General features: G+C 37.5%; 1 protein-coding gene across 9 annotated transcripts in view; it reads right to left on the bottom strand.

Moving 5' to 3' along the window:
- Nucleotides 1-14,965, bottom strand: part of TP63 (tumor protein p63) — a 235,317-nt gene extending 220,352 nt beyond the window's left edge. For 7 of the 9 annotated variants that reach the window (XM_047732821.1, XM_047732828.1, XM_047732872.1 and 4 more), the window contains exon 1: nt 14,403-14,695. In XM_047732821.1, the coding sequence (XP_047588777.1) occupies nt 14,403-14,623 (221 nt within the window). In that variant the 5' untranslated portion in view covers nt 14,624-14,695. The other 2 variants (XM_047732845.1, XM_047732837.1) reach the window with 2 other exon arrangements.
- Between the last annotated feature and the right edge of the window lie 2,750 nt (nt 14,966-17,715).

The raw sequence follows: 17,715 nt of genomic DNA, 5'->3' as shown, positions 1-17,715 counted from the left end.
AGTCAGAGAAGAACAAATACCGCATAATTTCACTCAGGAGTGGAATTTAAGAAGCAACACAAAGTGAGCAAAGGGAAAAAAAAGAGAGAGAGGGAGGCAAACCAAGAAATGGACTTTTAACGATCGAGAACAAACTGAAAACAGATGGTTCCCAGATGGGAGGGGTGGGGGAACTGGTTAAGTAGGCGATGGGATTAAGGAGGGCACTTGTTGTGAGGAGCACTGGGTGCTGTAAGAAGCTGAATCAATATACTGTGCAACTGAAACATTATGCTGTATGTTAATTAACTGGAACTTAATTAAAAAATTAAAAGAAACAATATTTTCATTGGAAATGAAATAAATAGCAGTATCTTCAAGACTCATGCATATTCTTTTTTTTTTTACGATTTTATTTATTTATTTGACAGACAGAGATCACAAGTAGGCAGAGAGGTAGGCAGACAGAGAGGAGGAAGCAGGCTCCCTGCTGAGCAGAGAGCCCGATATGGGGCTCGATCCCAGGACCCTGGGATCATGACCTGAGCTGAAGGCAGAGGCTTTAACCCACTGAGCCACCCAGGCACCCCAACTCATGCATATTCTTTAGTCCACTTATCTGGGAATTCATGATTTTTTTTTAAAGATTTTATTTATTTATTTGACAGACAGAGATCACAAGTAGGCAGAGAAGCAGGCAGACAGAGAGGAGGAAGCAGGCTCCCTGCTGAGCAGAGAGCCCGATGCGGGGCTCAATCCCATGACCCTGAGATCATGACCTGAGCTGAAGGCAGAGGCTTTAACCCACTGAGCCACCCAGGCACCCCGGAATTCATGATTTTTAGTACTAACTTTTCCATTCTTGGGAGTGGAGGAAGCACAGAGGCATATTTTTTTTTTCCTTTTTTAAGACAATGGTCCCTGATTTGGCTTCTAACTTCTGAGGGGGGTCTGCACGCACACTGCCCAGGTAGTTGTACTTTATAAGAGGATGATGGTTAGAGGAGGCCAGCTTCCTGAGAGCAAGCCATGTGTCTGGATTTATTGTGTGACTAAAGAAGCCACCAGAGGAGGACCTGTTACATTGGACCCTCTAAGAGAGAGGCTGTTGAAATTGTAGGTTATATTTAGTACCTTTGGTCAACTACTTATCATAGAACATAGACATACGAACCAGTCACGGTCTTAGCGCCGATACTCTCATTTTCAGAAAACTTTTATGCTCCAACGATGACCCAATTTTTAGGGCATGACTAATTAAGAAGAAGTCCAAAATAACAGAATAGCCATTTTTAACATAGAATCTAAAAACTGAAGAACCACATCAGCATTTAGATTACTGTTTATAGAGACTCTCCTCTTTGGGTATTAAAAACTATCACCTGCAAGATGGGGTGGGGACATTTGTTTCTGTTTGCGAGGACTTCTGGGGTTCTAGGAAGTGACAAAGTACCAGACAAATGCTCTTATTTATAGTCTGTCTCTGTTCAATGAGAAGGATCCATACATTGCTGTTGCCAAGGGCAGCATTAGTTCCCCAACCTGACGCTTTCATTTCAGGGTTCCCCTTGGTGGACACTGAACAGAATTCTTGAGTAATGAAAATCATGGCACTCCCTTGTGACTAGAGAAGGCTGTTTCAGACCCAAGCTGTACTTTATACAGCTCTGGGTTCCAGGAGTGTCTGCCCTACACACGCTCTCACATGGTTTGACACGAGACCAAAACCATTTTGACAGGGAGTAAATTATGGGTGTGGCCAGCAACCATCTCTACTCTCAAACCTGATTCACTTGCTTTTCTCATTTTTTCAACTTTTTCGCCAAGATTTTTTTGTTATAAGGAGAAAATCTCCTGTAAGTTGGGTTCCCACCTGCCTACTTCTTCTATTTGGTCCTTCACTTGGTCTAAAACCGTGTACCAAGGGAGGGAAAGGCAGATGAGGAGTGAGGGGGAAGGCACATGTACACATATGGAGTGTATATTCACACATATGTGTATACACACATAGAGCAAAAACATTTCAACGGAGTTACATTATTAAATACCTACTATGTAGAGGACTCAAGGTAGTCAGAAATAACTAAGAGCTTAGTCATTTAAGCAAATACCATAAAATAAAAATAAAATTTGATGGTATATCAGAAAGGAGCATAACACATTTGTGGCAAGCAAAAGTTTCATTCACTCAGTCATTCACTCATGTACCATGCATTTGTAGAAGAGTTTGTTTTCAAATTAGGAATTCTAGGGTCATATTTATCATACAAAAGATACTTGGTAATGTATGCCCTCTTTGGATTGAGACTGTTTTTCTAGAATGTTAAATGATTAGTTTTACGGTTCCTAAGCATAAAAAAGACAAAACTTACGACAAAAACCAGTCCTTCATAGAATTGACTGTTAACTAAGACACTGACCATTAAAAAAAAAAGAAGAAGAAAGAAAGAAAGCTGTAGAAATCAGGACCTAAATCACCTCCACCAGTGTCTAGCTGTTCTTAACTTGGACAAGTTACTCTGTGCCTCAATTTCTTCATCTACAGAATCTGAAATAATAAGGTCTATGACCTACAGAGTGTTTATTACAGGCCAGATGTTATCTTAAGCCACTGACACAATTAACTCATTTAATTCTCAAAGCAACCTTGGTCAGGTAGAGGCTACTCTGCAGGAGAAAACAGGCACAGAGATTAAGTTAGGAGACCTAACAATTGGCAGAGAGAGAATCTGCACCAAGGCACACAACCCCAAAGGCCGGTCTCTTAAACATTATACTACCTACTCGGTCAGCAGTTAATACTAGCAAATCTTAAGGTGGTTTGAGGACTAAATGTGTAAAATTAAGTATGCAAAGTGCTTAGAATAGTTTCTGGCACACATTAATAATTTAATAAGTATTAGATATTCAGCTGCCTTGTGTCTCATGCTCATTTTCGAAAACCACAGAATCAAAAGTTGAGATCTTCAAAAATTCGTAATTGTGGTTTCTGTTGTTGCCCTACTTAGTAAATAAGTGCTCATTAAAACTATATCATTTTATATCCATCGAGTTAGAAAAATTTAAAAATAGTGAGAGCCAAAGCTGGGACTCTGGCAAAACACGTTGACTTGTCCTTTTAAATAGCAATGTTTTCCAGAAACTTGAAAAAGTATATTGCCTTTTATGTGTCAATACTCTCACTTCTTCAGTGGCAGCATATTGTGGAGGAAGAAATGAAGTCTTCTGATCAGACAGTCCTGGTTTCAAATTCTGACTTAGATGAGAATGAAAATACAAAGAGGTCCTTCCACTTACTAAATAAGTCACATTGGTCAAATTAGTTCTCTCTCTGGGGATTCTTCTCCCTTGTCTGCAAACTTACCTTAAAAAATATATTATATGGGGGCGCCTGGGTGGCTCAATGGGTTAGGGCCTCTGTCTTTGGCTCAGGTCATGGTCCCAGGGTCCTGGGATCGAGCCCCGCATCCGGCTCTCTGCTCATCAGGGAGCCTGCTTTCCCCACCCACACTCTGCCTGCCTCCCTGCCTACTTGTGATCTCTGTCTGTCAAATAAATAAAATAAAATCTTAAAAAAAAAAAAAACAAAAAAGAAATATATATATATATGTATATACACACATATATTTATATATAAAACATGAAATCAGGTAAATCACATGGCACTTTGTATGGATTGAACATGTATTAGTTTGTTTTCCTTAAATATTTGTTCCGTGGAATGATCCCAAGGAAATAACTCAAAAGAAAGGTGATTATATAATATTTTTAAATTTTTTTAATAAAAATTAAAGCAGTGCCTGGGTGTCATGGTTGGTTGAGCATCTGACTCTTGGTTTCGGCGTGGATAGTGGTTTCACAGTCATGGGATAGAACCCTGAGTAGGGCCCCATGTTCAGCAAAAATTCTCTCTCCCTCTCCTTCTGTCACTCCCCCCTATGCTCATGCGTTCTCTTTCTCATTCACTCTCTCTAAAATAAATAAATAAATAAATCTTTTAAAAAACATTTTAATAAAAATTATAATTAACCTAAATGTTCAATAAAGGAAATAAATATATTAAGTTGAATTGATAATGAGTTCCTTATGCAGTTACTTATGTTAAGTATGTTAGTAACTTATGTTAAGTGCAAAAATACATGACAAATATTATATAATTTATATAATGAATAAAACATTGATTATTTTATTTTAACTTCCATGTATAAAAAATTATGGACCAAAAAACAACTGTCTTACTAGATTTTTTCCCTTGTTGGCTTCCATTATTGTTGGGAACATGTTATTGGGCTAATAAATAATTTTTGATATCATTAGTATGAAATCACAAGTGCCTTTTTCTGAATGTTTCATCTGAGAATACCTGTGTTCTAACATTTATGTTTCCTCCTGAGCTTCAATGATCTTTCTTTACATCATGCTTAATTTGATGATTCTACAACTAGTTTTGCTACAGTAAAAACAGTACTAAAAACCTCTGAATTTTTAAATTTCTTATCATATATCCAAAATGTAGGATTTATTAAATATTTACTGAACATTATTGAATAGTTCCGTAGTTTACAGTGTTGAACTATTTAAAGCATTATCCTTTCTTTCTATTCCCAGTCACCCTAACCGGCAGTATTTATCAACTTATTTTAATATTAGCTTATTTATAAAACTCCTTTAAAAACATGCCCAACAACTCAGATAAACTAGATACTAAAAAAAAAAAAAAATTCTTATAAAATCCCAAATTATATATGTTTTTTGTGTTTTTATTTTGGATGTGTTACTGTCATAATTTCCTATTGTTTTGTTGAAAAAAATATCCCAATTTCACTTTTGCAGAGAGAAGTTTGGACTGCTTTAAAAAAAGTGATTTGTGGTATTTTTAGCTTTTTCATATATATTCTGTCTTCCCAAGAAGCAAAGAAATACAGAGCTTCTCTGAAAGAAAAAAGAAAGAAAAAAGGAAAAAGTAGAGAGAGGAAAAAAATAAGCTTTTTACTTTATGGTTCTGAAGGATTGAATTATTAGGGATAAAATTGTTGGGGCACTTGGGTGGCTCAGTTGGTTAAATGTCTGCCTTTGGCTCAGGTCGCAAACCCAGGGACCTGGGATCTAGTCCCACATCCAGCTCAGTGCTTAGCAGGAAGCCTGCTTCTCCCTCTGTCTCCCTGCTTGTGCTCTCACTCTCTCTGTGTTAAATAAATAAATAAAATCTTTTAAAAATTGTATATAAACTGTATGTATGTAGATACAGTGGTACCTGGAGTGCCAGATAGAAGGGCTGCTCGTGAAGTCACAGGGAGGACAGCACTGAAGGCTTGTGCTCAGTGAGAAGACTTGATTCTACATGAGAATCTGCAGCAAGCATGTCAATGGGCACACAACACCTAGGAGTAGCACTACAGCAGTAGCACTAACTTGAAGATAAGGCATTTATTAATATGCCAAGTTTTAGTGACGAAATCTTAATTAGATCCACATCAGCCTCTACAGGATACTTAAAAAAAAAAAAATCGCTGACACAGGTGCAAAGATTTATCACATCAGAGAGTATCAATTGAGATGCTGAAAAAATTCATTTTGACTGGAAAGGTTTAGATTGCTCATAATTTAGTTTGAAAGCCCTGTCTAGCAGAAAGTTTTTTTTTTTTTTAAAGATTTTAGTTATTTATTTGACAGAGAGAGATCACAAGTAGACGGAGAAGCAGGCAGAGAGAGAGAGAGAGGGAAGCAGGCTCCCCGCTGATCAGAGAGCCCGATGCGGGACTCGATCCCAGGACCCTGAGATCATGACCTGAGCCGAAGGCAGCGGCTTAACCCACTGAGCCACCCAGGCACCCTAGCAGAAAGTTTTTGTTCATTCCCTGAGATAACAAAAGTGTGAAAAAAAATAAAATAAAATGGAAACACCTCTTATTAGCACTTTCTATTTGGAGGAGGTTGCAATATAATGGAAAAGTTGGAAGAACTTTTTCTCAATGAAAGCTTTAGAAATTTATTTATTTTATTTATGTAGTTAAGAAATAAATGACATTATTAAATTCAAGCATAAAAATGGAAGTTTGGTTGAACCAGAAAAAAATAAAGAAGAAAAACTAATGATGAATTTCAGGTTAAAAAAAAAAAAAAAGAAAATACCAAACTTTACTTATTTTAAGAGGGAGGAGGGGAGAGGCAGAATCGTAAGGGGAGAGGGAGAATTATAAGCAGGCTCCATGCCCAGCACAGAGCACAATGCAGGGCTCAATCTCACACCCTGAGATCATGACCTGAGCCGAAATCAATAGTCTGATACTTAACTGACTGCATCACCCAGGCACCCCCACAAAGCTTGGAATTTTTAAGGAAGCTCTAAAAATTGACCACTTTGATGAAATGTCAGAATATGATAGAGTAAGCCGGTTAAATGCAGTCAATAACATTAAGGTATAACATATTTAACTTAAAAGGAAAATTCTGTTGCAGTGTTCCTCTTCTCATGAATTTGTGTGTTTTCTATTATTTATTTCAATCTACACCACCACTTGTAAAAAAGCTTACATTAAAAATTCACCCTAGGTAACCACATGGTTGGTTAGATTTACCACACCAGCAATCCAATTTTGTACTTCTTGAGTCAAATTGCTTTATCAGTTTTAACATTATTGTGATTCTGGTTTTCCCCTCAATTATAAGAGAGCTAACCAAGTTTATGGAAAGTGAGAAAGGGTGTTTTCTGTTCAACCTGACAAATTAAGCTTGCTCATTTGAAAAAGAGAAAAAGGTACTGGAAATTTGAAAGTGGCAAGGGGATTTTGAGCCTTACATTTGTAACAATTTTTGAACTTAGAGGCTAATTCATAACAAAGTCTCAAGATACAAAGGGAGAATAGAAGACAAACAATAAGGACAGAGTGACGATTAATTTTCTTCATTTAAATTATCCCCTAAATATTATGGCTTAAGGTAAAACCGACATGTTAATAACTGTCATTTCCAAAACCCTGACTAACCAATAAGTACACATCACCTCATGTCCATTTCTCATCCTATTTTAAATGGAACAAAGTGACTTTCAGAGGTTGGGAAGTGCGTAATTACATAGACTGAAGTCTTTGGACTTTGATCATAATTATAGTGCTTTATCCATCCATCACTTGTTGCTTGAGGACTGTTCCTGGTGAGCTACTTAAAGGAGATAGGAACTCTGTTAGGACAAATTTGAGCTGCAAAACAGCTAATCAGAAACTTGGCTCTTTTGACTTGAAACAGATTGAAAATTGCCACGTTAATCTCACAATCCATTTGGCTCTTAAGTAAAGTGAGAACATGAAGTTTCCCTTTAGGAAGACATGTATCTGTTGTTCATATCACTGGGTACCTTTTTATAAGCTTCTCTTTTTAAAATTTCTTATTTTTTTATTTAAACTTTATTTTATTTTTTCAGTGTTCCAAGCATTGTTTATGCATCACACCCAGTGCTCCATGCACCTTTTTAAAAGCTTCTGTGGGGACCCTGGGTCCAAGTTTGCCTCACTGTAGTGGTCTCAAAATTGACTGCAGGGACGCCTGGGTGGCTCAGTTGGTTAAGCAGCTGCCTTCAGCTCAGGTCATGATCCCAGCATCCTGGGATCGAGTCCCACATCGGGCTCCTTGCTTGGCAGGGAGCCTGCTTCTCCCTCTGCCTCTGCCTGCCACTCTGTCTGCCTGTGCTCACTCTCGCTTCTCTCTCTATGACAAATAAATAAATAAAATCTTTAAAAAAAAAAATTGACTGTAAACAAAGGAATCCTCTGTGGCGCTTGATTAAAAAAAAAAAATGCTAGTTTTGCATTCCTCCTCCTCACCCTCCATTTCCCAGAGAAAGGTATCAATGTAATTGTCAACCTAAAATTAATTTACAACGTCGGAGAGCCTAGGGCTGTTTTTTTCAGTAGTGGCCTGAGAACTCCATGAATCAAAACGGTTTGCTTTTGTTTACACTGCAATCCCAAGGCTCCACCTAGATTTATACAAATCATAGTCTCAGGCTGTGGATGTAACATCTCTCAGAATTCCTGACAACATCAGAAGTGAAAATGTAGATTACTGTGGTTTCCTGAACCTGAAGTTGGGCATTACAATTTTGGGCATCAGTTACCATCTACGATTTGAATTGAAGTATATCTCCAGGACACCTGGGTTGCTCAGTTGGTTAAGCGTCTGCCTTCAGCTCAGGTCATGATCCTGGGGTTCTAGGATTGAGCCTCGTATTGGGGTCCCTGCACAGCAGACAGCCTGCTTCTCCCCCTCCCTGGGCTGTGTCCCCTGCTTGTTCTTCCTCTCCCTCTCTCTGTCAAATAAATAAATAAATGAAATATTTAAAAAAAAACAAAAAAATAAAAAGAGAGAGAGATAAAAAGAAATATACCTCCATGTAAAGCATGTTGAGGAATGTTAATAGATGCCACTATTAAAAGTCACCCTTATAACTTGGTGCCTCCTGGGTGGACGCTTTGACCTTGCAGTCCTCAGCAAGCATGCATCCCCCTAGCCTTCCTCATATCTCCTTGTATGATTTCTACATATGCAATTCTACTTTGGATTCCTTGAGTCTAGTTTTGTATCTTACATCTCCTACTGTACCCTCTTGGCACCAAGAAATAATAAATAAATACATAAAATAAGTTCCTTGAGTCCTTTAGTTAAAACAAAACATAGTTTTAGTGTTCATGTCTACAATTTGAGGATAAAATCTTTTACCTGGTAAATTAGTTTCCTGCGGCTGCTGTAACAGGTTCCCCCAAGCTTATGGCTTAAGCCAATAGAAATGCATCATCTTAGAGTTCTGTAGGTCAGAAGCCTGATGCAGGTCTCACTGGACTGAAATCAAGGTGTTGGCAGGGCTGTATTCCATCTGCAGGCTATCGAGGAAAATCTGTTATTTCGCCTTTTCCAGGATCTGGAGCTGCCAGCCTGGCTTGCCTCATGACCCCCTTCTAACTTCAAAATCTGTTGAGTCCTTTCTCACTTCACATCACTGGCTCTTTTTCTCCCTCCAACTTCCACTTTTAAGTACTCTCACGATTACATTGAGCCCACATGGTTAGTCCAAGATAATCCACCTATTTTATTGATCAACTGAATAGCAGTCTTAATTCCATCTGAAACCTTCATTCCCCGTTGCTGCGTAATAGAACATATCCACAGGTTCTGGAGATTAGGACCTGGTCATCTTTACAGGCCATTCTTCCACCTACCACACCTGCCCAGGTGGGTCATATACATGCTGCCCTGGGAAATACTTTGTTAACGGTAAAGTTTTATACAGTTCTAATAAAATGATAGTATGTTCTGTTGAAAAATAACTTTGAACTGGATCACAAGTCTTAAATTCTAGATCTGCTTCTGCTACTATTTTGTTCTGTGATTTGGAGAAAATCACTTAACCCTTCTGGGATTCAGATTTCTCAACCTCAGTTGTGAAGTATAAACACAGAGACAAGCCAAGACATACCAAGTCCCATAATCGTTCTTTTTTTTTTTTTTTTTTTTTTTTTATTTGACAGACAAAGATCACAAGTAGGCAGAGAGGCAGGCAGAGAGAGAGGAAGAAGCAGGCTCCCTGCCAAGCAGAGAGCCCGATGCTGGGCTCTATCGCAGGACCCTGGGACCATGACCTGAGCTGAAGGCAGAGGCTGAGCCACCCAGGTGCCCCAGTCTCATAATTGTTCTTAATTTTAAGATGATATCAAGCAAAAGGGAATGAAAGTATGCCCACATGAGGACACGATTATTGCTGGAAAGGAATCCCCAATGTGCTGTTGTGCTACATTCACATTGGTAAAACTGGAGAATTACATGAGGATAATGCATTTCAGAGTTGAGCTGGGGTCCTATATAAGGCTTCACATCCCAACCGTAAAGAGTAGATCAGAGGTTCTAATCCCTAAATACTTCATGAGGAAACTTCTATTTAAATAGCTTAAATGATTTCATGAGGTCATATAATCAGTTAGTGGTGGAGTTAAGCCTATTATTCAGATCTTTTGACAAGTTCTATGTGTACTCAGGGTACACACTTCCCTGCCTCCCTACCATTTAACTTACAGCCCAGGGGTAACATCTAGAATTATAATACATCATACTTTGGACTGACCATAAATGATCATAAAGGGCTTTTAGAATTTATTCTTGTGAAAGCTGTAAGGGTTTGAAGCAGTTTTTTTTTTTCTTCTTCTTCACTATAACTGATGGATATATTAGTCCCTGTTGATAAATTATACCTTCATATTTTTTTATGAACCAATTTTTCCTGCCTTCTGCCTTGCTTCAATTCAAGTACTGATAGAAACAACATACACAAACTGTAGCATGTTGGCTTGTTATAGATAGAGAAACAGTGATTATAGAGATGGCCAAAATGAATGGATTAGCCTCACTAAAAGCTGGTTTGCTCATTGCAGTAAGTGGATACACCCTTTATGTCATAGCAGAAGTTGTATCATTATATGTTATATCAATTTTGAAAGACATTGGATGTGCATAGACAATACCGTGGGTATATATTTTATTTTTGAACTTGGCCATGATCCTGACAGGAATAAGAGTACTTGAAAAAAGACTGCCTGTAGAGAGTTTAATGAAAGGACTGTTTGCCAAGGCATAAGGGATGGGATATGGGGTTTTGGAGTTAGTAATGACTTGGAATACTGAGCACTTCTACACTTGAAAGAAAAGGAGGGTAGGCATCTGGACCTGTGGCAAGGGTATCTGACAGGTCCTGCAGCCTTTAGTAGAAAACCCAACAGGGAAGTGGCCAGGAAAACATATACCCTAACTTCCCTCCTTAGACACTTTTTTTTAAAAAATAAAATTCAATTAACCAACATACAGTACATCATTATTATTTGATATAATGTTCAGTGATTCATTAGTTGTGTTTAACACCCAGTGCTCATCGCATCTCCTCAGGTGCTTCTAACCCAAGAGGAAACCAGAGGAGAAAAGAAGAGTTAGGGCAGTCTTTTGAAGTCAGCTTCCAGAGGTACAGAACGAGAAGGAGAAGAATGGAGGATGCAAGTGGAGAGGCAGGGGGAGGACACCCAACACAGAAGTACAGCTGCCCTTCTGTGTATTCTCTCATAAATGAAATGATGTTCCACTAGAAGTTCTCTGTCACCACACTTCCTTTTGGGATATATTTAGAAAGTACACTTAATGAAGTTGACCTTTTAACTGGTAAAGCATAAAATCCACAATCAATAGCAATTTACACAGGAAATTCTTCTTACTCATTCACATACCACGTTAGCAGTTCAAACTCTTTTGAATAGAGAGTGACAGGCAAAAAAAAAAAAAAAAAAAAAAAAAAAAAAAAAAAATTACAAAATCATCTTGCGAGTGACTCAAATGATAATATGTTGAGTTTTCTCTTATTTTTAGCCCTCAGTTATCATATTATCTCAAAATTTGATCTTGATTCATTTTTATCACTTAAATTGCTTTATTTTCAGTTATATTTTGAAAGGATTTAATCTTTTAGAATTACACAGTTTTAAAATCTATTTTAAAAACTAGATGGCAGTTCTAAAAGCTAAAGGGTGAAAGAAGGCCCCAAATTATTACCCAGCAATAAACTAACAGGGATTTAGATTCTAAAATGCTACATTTTAGATTCATTTTGAGTTATCGCCTAATAAAAAATGAATATAACTCATTGTTTATAGTTTTCGTTTTTAAGGAAATGGTAATCTACCCATGCGCTCTTCTTTATTGATCTGCCATAATTTCATCTAAGCTTTGATATTTGTGCTAAAATTAAGTTAGCAATAAAATGACAAGACTTGTGATTTCCCCCCCACCTTTTCTTCCTCTTTGTAATGGTCCAAATCATCAAAGAGGACATCTTAGCTCCATGGTTTTCATGCTCTTTTGATTGTCAGAAAAGTTTTTGCAAAGACTAAAGTAAATTAGCATAAACCCTGGAACACAACTAAATGTATAGTATGTCAATGTGTTTAGGTGCAAAGGAAAAAAAAAAGAGGGTGAAATCTCAATTTTAACTGAGAGAATGATTATCATAGAACTTTGAAAGTGGCTTTCTGGGAATGATATTAATATTCAGTAATGAATGATAATAGCATCTCTCATTTATTCTATTCTGTGATAAGGAAACCATGCATTAAGGTAGCTTGGAGTTAAAAATAACAAGATATCCTATTCTTTCTTTTTTTGAAAATTCCCTTTCATGACTTCTTTCTAAAGACGAGGTCAGGAAAAAAGACAAATTTAACTATGTAGATGACTACGATTGTGGAATGATTAAATTTGGTCTTCCTTAAAATAGATTTTGTAAACTGAGAACTACAAGGTTTGTCTACTAAGAAAAAGCAACTTAAACCCATTCACTCACCAGACATTAAAGAGAATATTACTTATTCTTACATTGACAATACATGGTATCGTAGATACCTTGCAGTGTTAATCCATTTATTCACTTTTTCACTAAATAGTGTGGACAGGAAAATAGTAATAATTCAGTCCTTAAAATATGTGACAAAACAGATAAAATATTTGAGGAAAATATACATTATTAAATATGTAAGTACCATAGAGTTAAATAAATAAATATTACAGCCACATCTTACTCATTTCCCTATTTCCAGTGCCTTGCACAGAATAGATCCCAGCAACAGGCATTTGTCTGCTCTTTATTTGCAAGTTGTTTTCATTACAAATGGAGAGTACACTATCTTGCTGAACACAATTTATTAAACTAGTTTAATGTACTATTAGTGCTTTGAATTTTACAATATGTCAAAAGCAGGCGATTTTTGTTCCATGAACAGGTTGTTGAGACAATATCAGAAGCAATTTTCTCATTTATTTATATTTCCAGGCTTCTCTCATCAATCACGGGTAATGCCTGTAGACAGGGGTGTACGGGTTGACTAGTGTGTGGGTTGCTAGTCAATAGAAGAAAGTTTCCTCCAGAGCTGAGGTAGATCCAAGTACCTACGTTAAAAAAGATGTCCTCAAGGGAAGCATGATGCAGCTAATATTTCATCAAACCTATGCTCTTAGAATACCATTTCAAAGATTTTGAGTAGAACAGAAAATTTTGAGTCTGGAAAACAATTTGGGAACTAGAAAATATTGGGTGTTTTGCACTTTATTGACCCAATCCCCAACTCCATTGAAATCTAATTAATAAGTTATCCAAGAACATAAACTCCAGAGTCCCTCATTTTTGCAACATTGTGATTTGTGGCAGATAGCAAGGCAAAAATCAGATCACCATTCACGTTTCTCATTTCAACCTAGAAGACCACAATTTGCTCTCTCTCTCTTTTTTTTTTTCTTTTTTCTCCCTCTCTTTTCTTTCTTCACCATTTACCTTTCTGCCTTACATTTCTGCTTCTGCTTTTTCAGATAGCTCACCAGAAACCTCACAGGAAGAGGAGCAAAGTCTACATTGTCCACATTAGTGTCCTACATGGTGACAAGTCATATTAATGAAAAAAGATCACACATCTTCTGTAATTGCCTAGGCAATGTGACAGTAACTGAGCCCTGCCCGGAGAGCCCACTCCACTTCTGGTATGAGCTTCCAGTAAGCCTTGGTGGTGAATGACAAGTTAACCCCTTTGGAACCCCACCATTTTCAACACTCAGAGGACCTCTCTCATTAGTCTTATAAAATAAAGTATGAAATTCCAACATCAAATATCATGCTGTTAAATTAACAACATCACACTGCTACATACGACTTAAATATCTCCCATAACTTTATGACTGGAAAAACACTGTTCAGATTTCATTTACCAGTTTAAAAATAGCAAACTCTAATTTGAAACACATACACACACATCGTGCCCACTCACTAATATTCTTTCTTAGTGCTAGGCAAATGTTCCTTCCTATAAATATAAATAAAATTCAGTACAATCATAAATTTTAAAAGTCAGATTTGTCAAAAGATGATGTTTGTTATGAAACAAATCAAGAAGAAAATATTTCTTAGAGCCAAAATGATAAGCCACAATCTGTTGACATAACAGTGGCTATTCATCTATTTTTAATGTATAAATCAAAATTATTCTGTGTTTATTTTCACTTGAAGATGGTCCATTGATTATTATATCCCTGACCAATGAAATTTCTTCTTCTTGGGTGGGTGAGCACTGAGCAAAGCAAATAACAGATTTCCAACATCTGCAAATGGTGTGATAAGTTTTTTCAAGAAATCATAGGAAGATTGCCTTTGTAATTTTGTAGATCCAGACATGAGCTAAAAAGAAAATTAGAAAAGATGCCCACAGACCACTTTAAGTTCACAACAAGTCCAAAATAATACCGCTGTGCTCCTTAACAAGGAGGGGTTGCTCTTTGTAGACAGCAGAAACACTCATAATACACAAGGCACTCCAATTAAGTTTTGATAGAAGTTACGTCACATTTCAACTCACCGCTGGATGTATGGGTCGGGACAGTACTGTAGGGTAGCACACCGAGAAGTTTCACAATTCATTTCCTTCAACTCTCTTTGATAATCAACAAGTGGAGAACAGTTAGAGAACATATACACATGTACCTGTGTATATATAGATAATAAAGCCAGGAGGCTAAAAGCAATAGGGTCAAATGCTATCAGACATAGAAGTTTAGACACTTCCCCCTCCGTACACATTTGCAAAGAGGCGGAGCATTTGTTGATTTTAGCCAATAAGATTCGTCAAGTGACTCAAACTTCAGAAACAGTTGATTCTTACCAGCTGGGCATCCTCTCTCAAATTGTTCTTCCCCCTCTACCACGGCTTCAGAGTCCTGGAGGTATAGTGGTCACATTTGTTGGCAACTTGGAGGCATCTCTGAACTTCTGATCTTTCTGGTGATTGGATGCTGGCGTGAATGGCATCAGAGTTTAATTTCAGCAGCCGGGACTTTTATAACAGAACTGAGCTGATGAGTGTCCATCCTGCCCCAGCTAATTAACGTTTCCATGTATCTGCATACTGATTTGATTTGAGGACTTCTGTAACTGCTTCTGGAGGAGGGTTTTTTTTTTTTTGTTTTGTTTTGTTTTTTTCATGTCTACCTCCCCGCCCCCTCCCCCCCCCTCCCTTTCTCCCTTTCAGCCAACCGCCTGTTGTGGTCACAATCTCAAATAGCAAAGACAGGGAAATTCCTTGATTATATTTAACCTAGAACTCACTCTTCGTCTCAACTAAGAGAAACTTGTATCCATTCACATCCCTTAGATGATTTTCCTTCCCCAAATAAAAGAAAATAACCTTTATCGAGCTGTGTCTCATTTTCAAATATCCTACCTCAAACACACACACACACACACACACACACACACACAAGATTTTCTTAAAGTGATAATAGTTAATTATTTCAGACTATTTTGAAGCTTACAAAATTATTTTAAATTGCCTGTTACTGAGACATTCTGGTTTACTTCAATCTCTTTCATTCTGCCTTACTTTCTTATTATGTTTATTGTTTTTGCTGGTTTTGGTTTTGCTTTGATTCTACCTACTTTAGAGTAAAAACATTAAATTCCTCCTATATCCAAAAATGAGTATAATATCAGAAAAGTCTACATACAGAATCACTTACTTCCTTTCTGAACACAGGCTGTAAACCTATCCTGGTTTTGTGGATTTGGAAATTGAATGAAATATGATTCAGAAGCTAAATTAAAATAGACTCCAGCAGGGGAAAAAAAAAAAAAAAAAAGTTCGTGTGCCTAAGCGTCACTAACATGGCAAGTTCACATCCTCCACTCACCCGCTAATCACAGGTCACCTGTAAATGGATAGCATCAACAGTAGCCAAAAGTGTGAGATAATCGAAAATCCTTTTTGGAGAAATTTGACATTTCCTTAAAAGAAATTCTGGTTTTCAAAATGTGTTTCATAAAATATTTCATTTGTTGCTTCAGCCAGGATAGAAGGGAGAAGCTATTTAAAACTTGACATTCTCTTCCCTTACTTAGCCTGAGAGTGTCTAACATCTGTGAATTGTGAAATTCACAAACATGCTGACCTGAGCCCCAGCCAAATCAAACAGCTTGTTCTACAAAATGTAAAACTTGAAGGGAAGATCATTTTACTAATTAATTATAGATTTGTTAATCGGAGTTACAGTGCTTGGCTTTACTCCTGCTCTTCGAATACAGGTGACCAGAATATAAAAAATTCATAAATTGAAAATAATTTCCTGGGCACCTGGGTGGCTCAGTGGGTTAGGCCACTGCCTTCGGCTCAGGTCATGATCTCAGGGTCCTGGGATTGGGGCCCGTGCCGGGCTCTCTGCTCAGCAGGGGGCCTGCTTCCCTCTCTCTCTCTCTCTGCCTGCCTCTCTGCCTACTTGTGATCTGTCTCTGTCAAATAAATAAATAAATTCTAAAATATATATATATATATATATATATAATTTCCTTTCACCATGGCCAAGTTCTTCCATCACACAGGGCCTTGTTTTTTCCCATTTATAAAATGAGAGGTGAAATAATGATCTGGTAGTGCAGGGCTTCTCAAATGTTAATGCATCTGTGAGTCACCTAGAAATCTTGTTAACACATCTTCTGGTTCAGTAGGTCTGTGGCAAGGCCTGAGACTCTGTATTCCTGAGAAGCTCCCACGTGACACTGATGCTGCTGGTCCTTGCATCACATTTGGAATAGCAAGACTTGGTGCTCTTTTCAGGCCTGATATCTATTTACTTCTAGGAAGTAAGTATAACTTGTTGACATATTTTAAATTACCAGGAGAGGCTCTAGATCCCCAAATAAGTTATCAATTTGCAAACATTTCTAGCATGTTTTTAATTGCAAAAGGTTTATAGCCTAATTTATAGAACAGAACATTTAAATTGCATGCCTTCACATCAATAGCTGTTATAAAAAAAATCCTGAATTTACTTAGCTAAGAAGGACAGATATTAAATGGCAGAAAATTTTCCATTAATAATCATGAACAATAATGGATCCTATTGCATCCCAAAAATAAATGCAGAGAGCTACCTTGACCAAGGGCAAAAAGGCAAACTCTCTAAGATTCAACAGCACATCAATATCACACAACCATCTATAACCTGGGAAAATAAGTGACAATTATACTATAATTAACATAATTGCCAGTTGTATTAATGTTACATCTGTCTTCCCCTCTGGAGTCTCAGGTTACAAATGCATAAGTTATTTCTTTGGTGTACAAGTTACATGCTTTTCCAGCAACTCAAGTCTCTTAGGCAAAGACTATACAATGAGATACACAGAAGCCTAGGAGAAGACAATTGCCTTTCTGACAAAGACCTACCAGTCTGAAGGATGTCGTTTGTGATGACTTTAAGTATGCGTGAAAAGGAAGAGAATGTTAAGGACTTAGGGAAACAGCAGCATTTATGACCTGAAATTCTGGACATAACAGAAGAGAAAGGGACACTTTCTCCTTCCCAGCTCCTACCAGCTGAGAGTGTGCCCCGTGCCAAACTCTGGTATGTAGAATACATGTGAATTATATACATGTGAATTATTTCACTGCAGCCCTTCTTTATGCATTCCATCCACTGGTTACATACTTTCCTGGTTGCTCTCCTGCCCTGGATCATATTTTGTTGCCCTTTCCAGAACGTTTTCAAAGCCCATCTGTATATATCCACATCTCACAGATCCTTCAGAGGACAGAAAGCCTTTCTCATCCCTTCAGGTGAAAGGAAACTCCCCTACCTTTAATGTCCTGACTCATACCTGTAATTTTGTAACAGTACCTG

This window comes from Lutra lutra, chromosome 1 (assembly GCF_902655055.1).
Source record: "Lutra lutra chromosome 1, mLutLut1.2, whole genome shotgun sequence".
Classification (NCBI taxonomy): domain Eukaryota; kingdom Metazoa; phylum Chordata; class Mammalia; order Carnivora; family Mustelidae; genus Lutra; species Lutra lutra.
The sequence above is the reverse complement of the archived record's forward strand: the minus strand, read 5'-3'. Positions and strand labels throughout refer to the sequence as shown.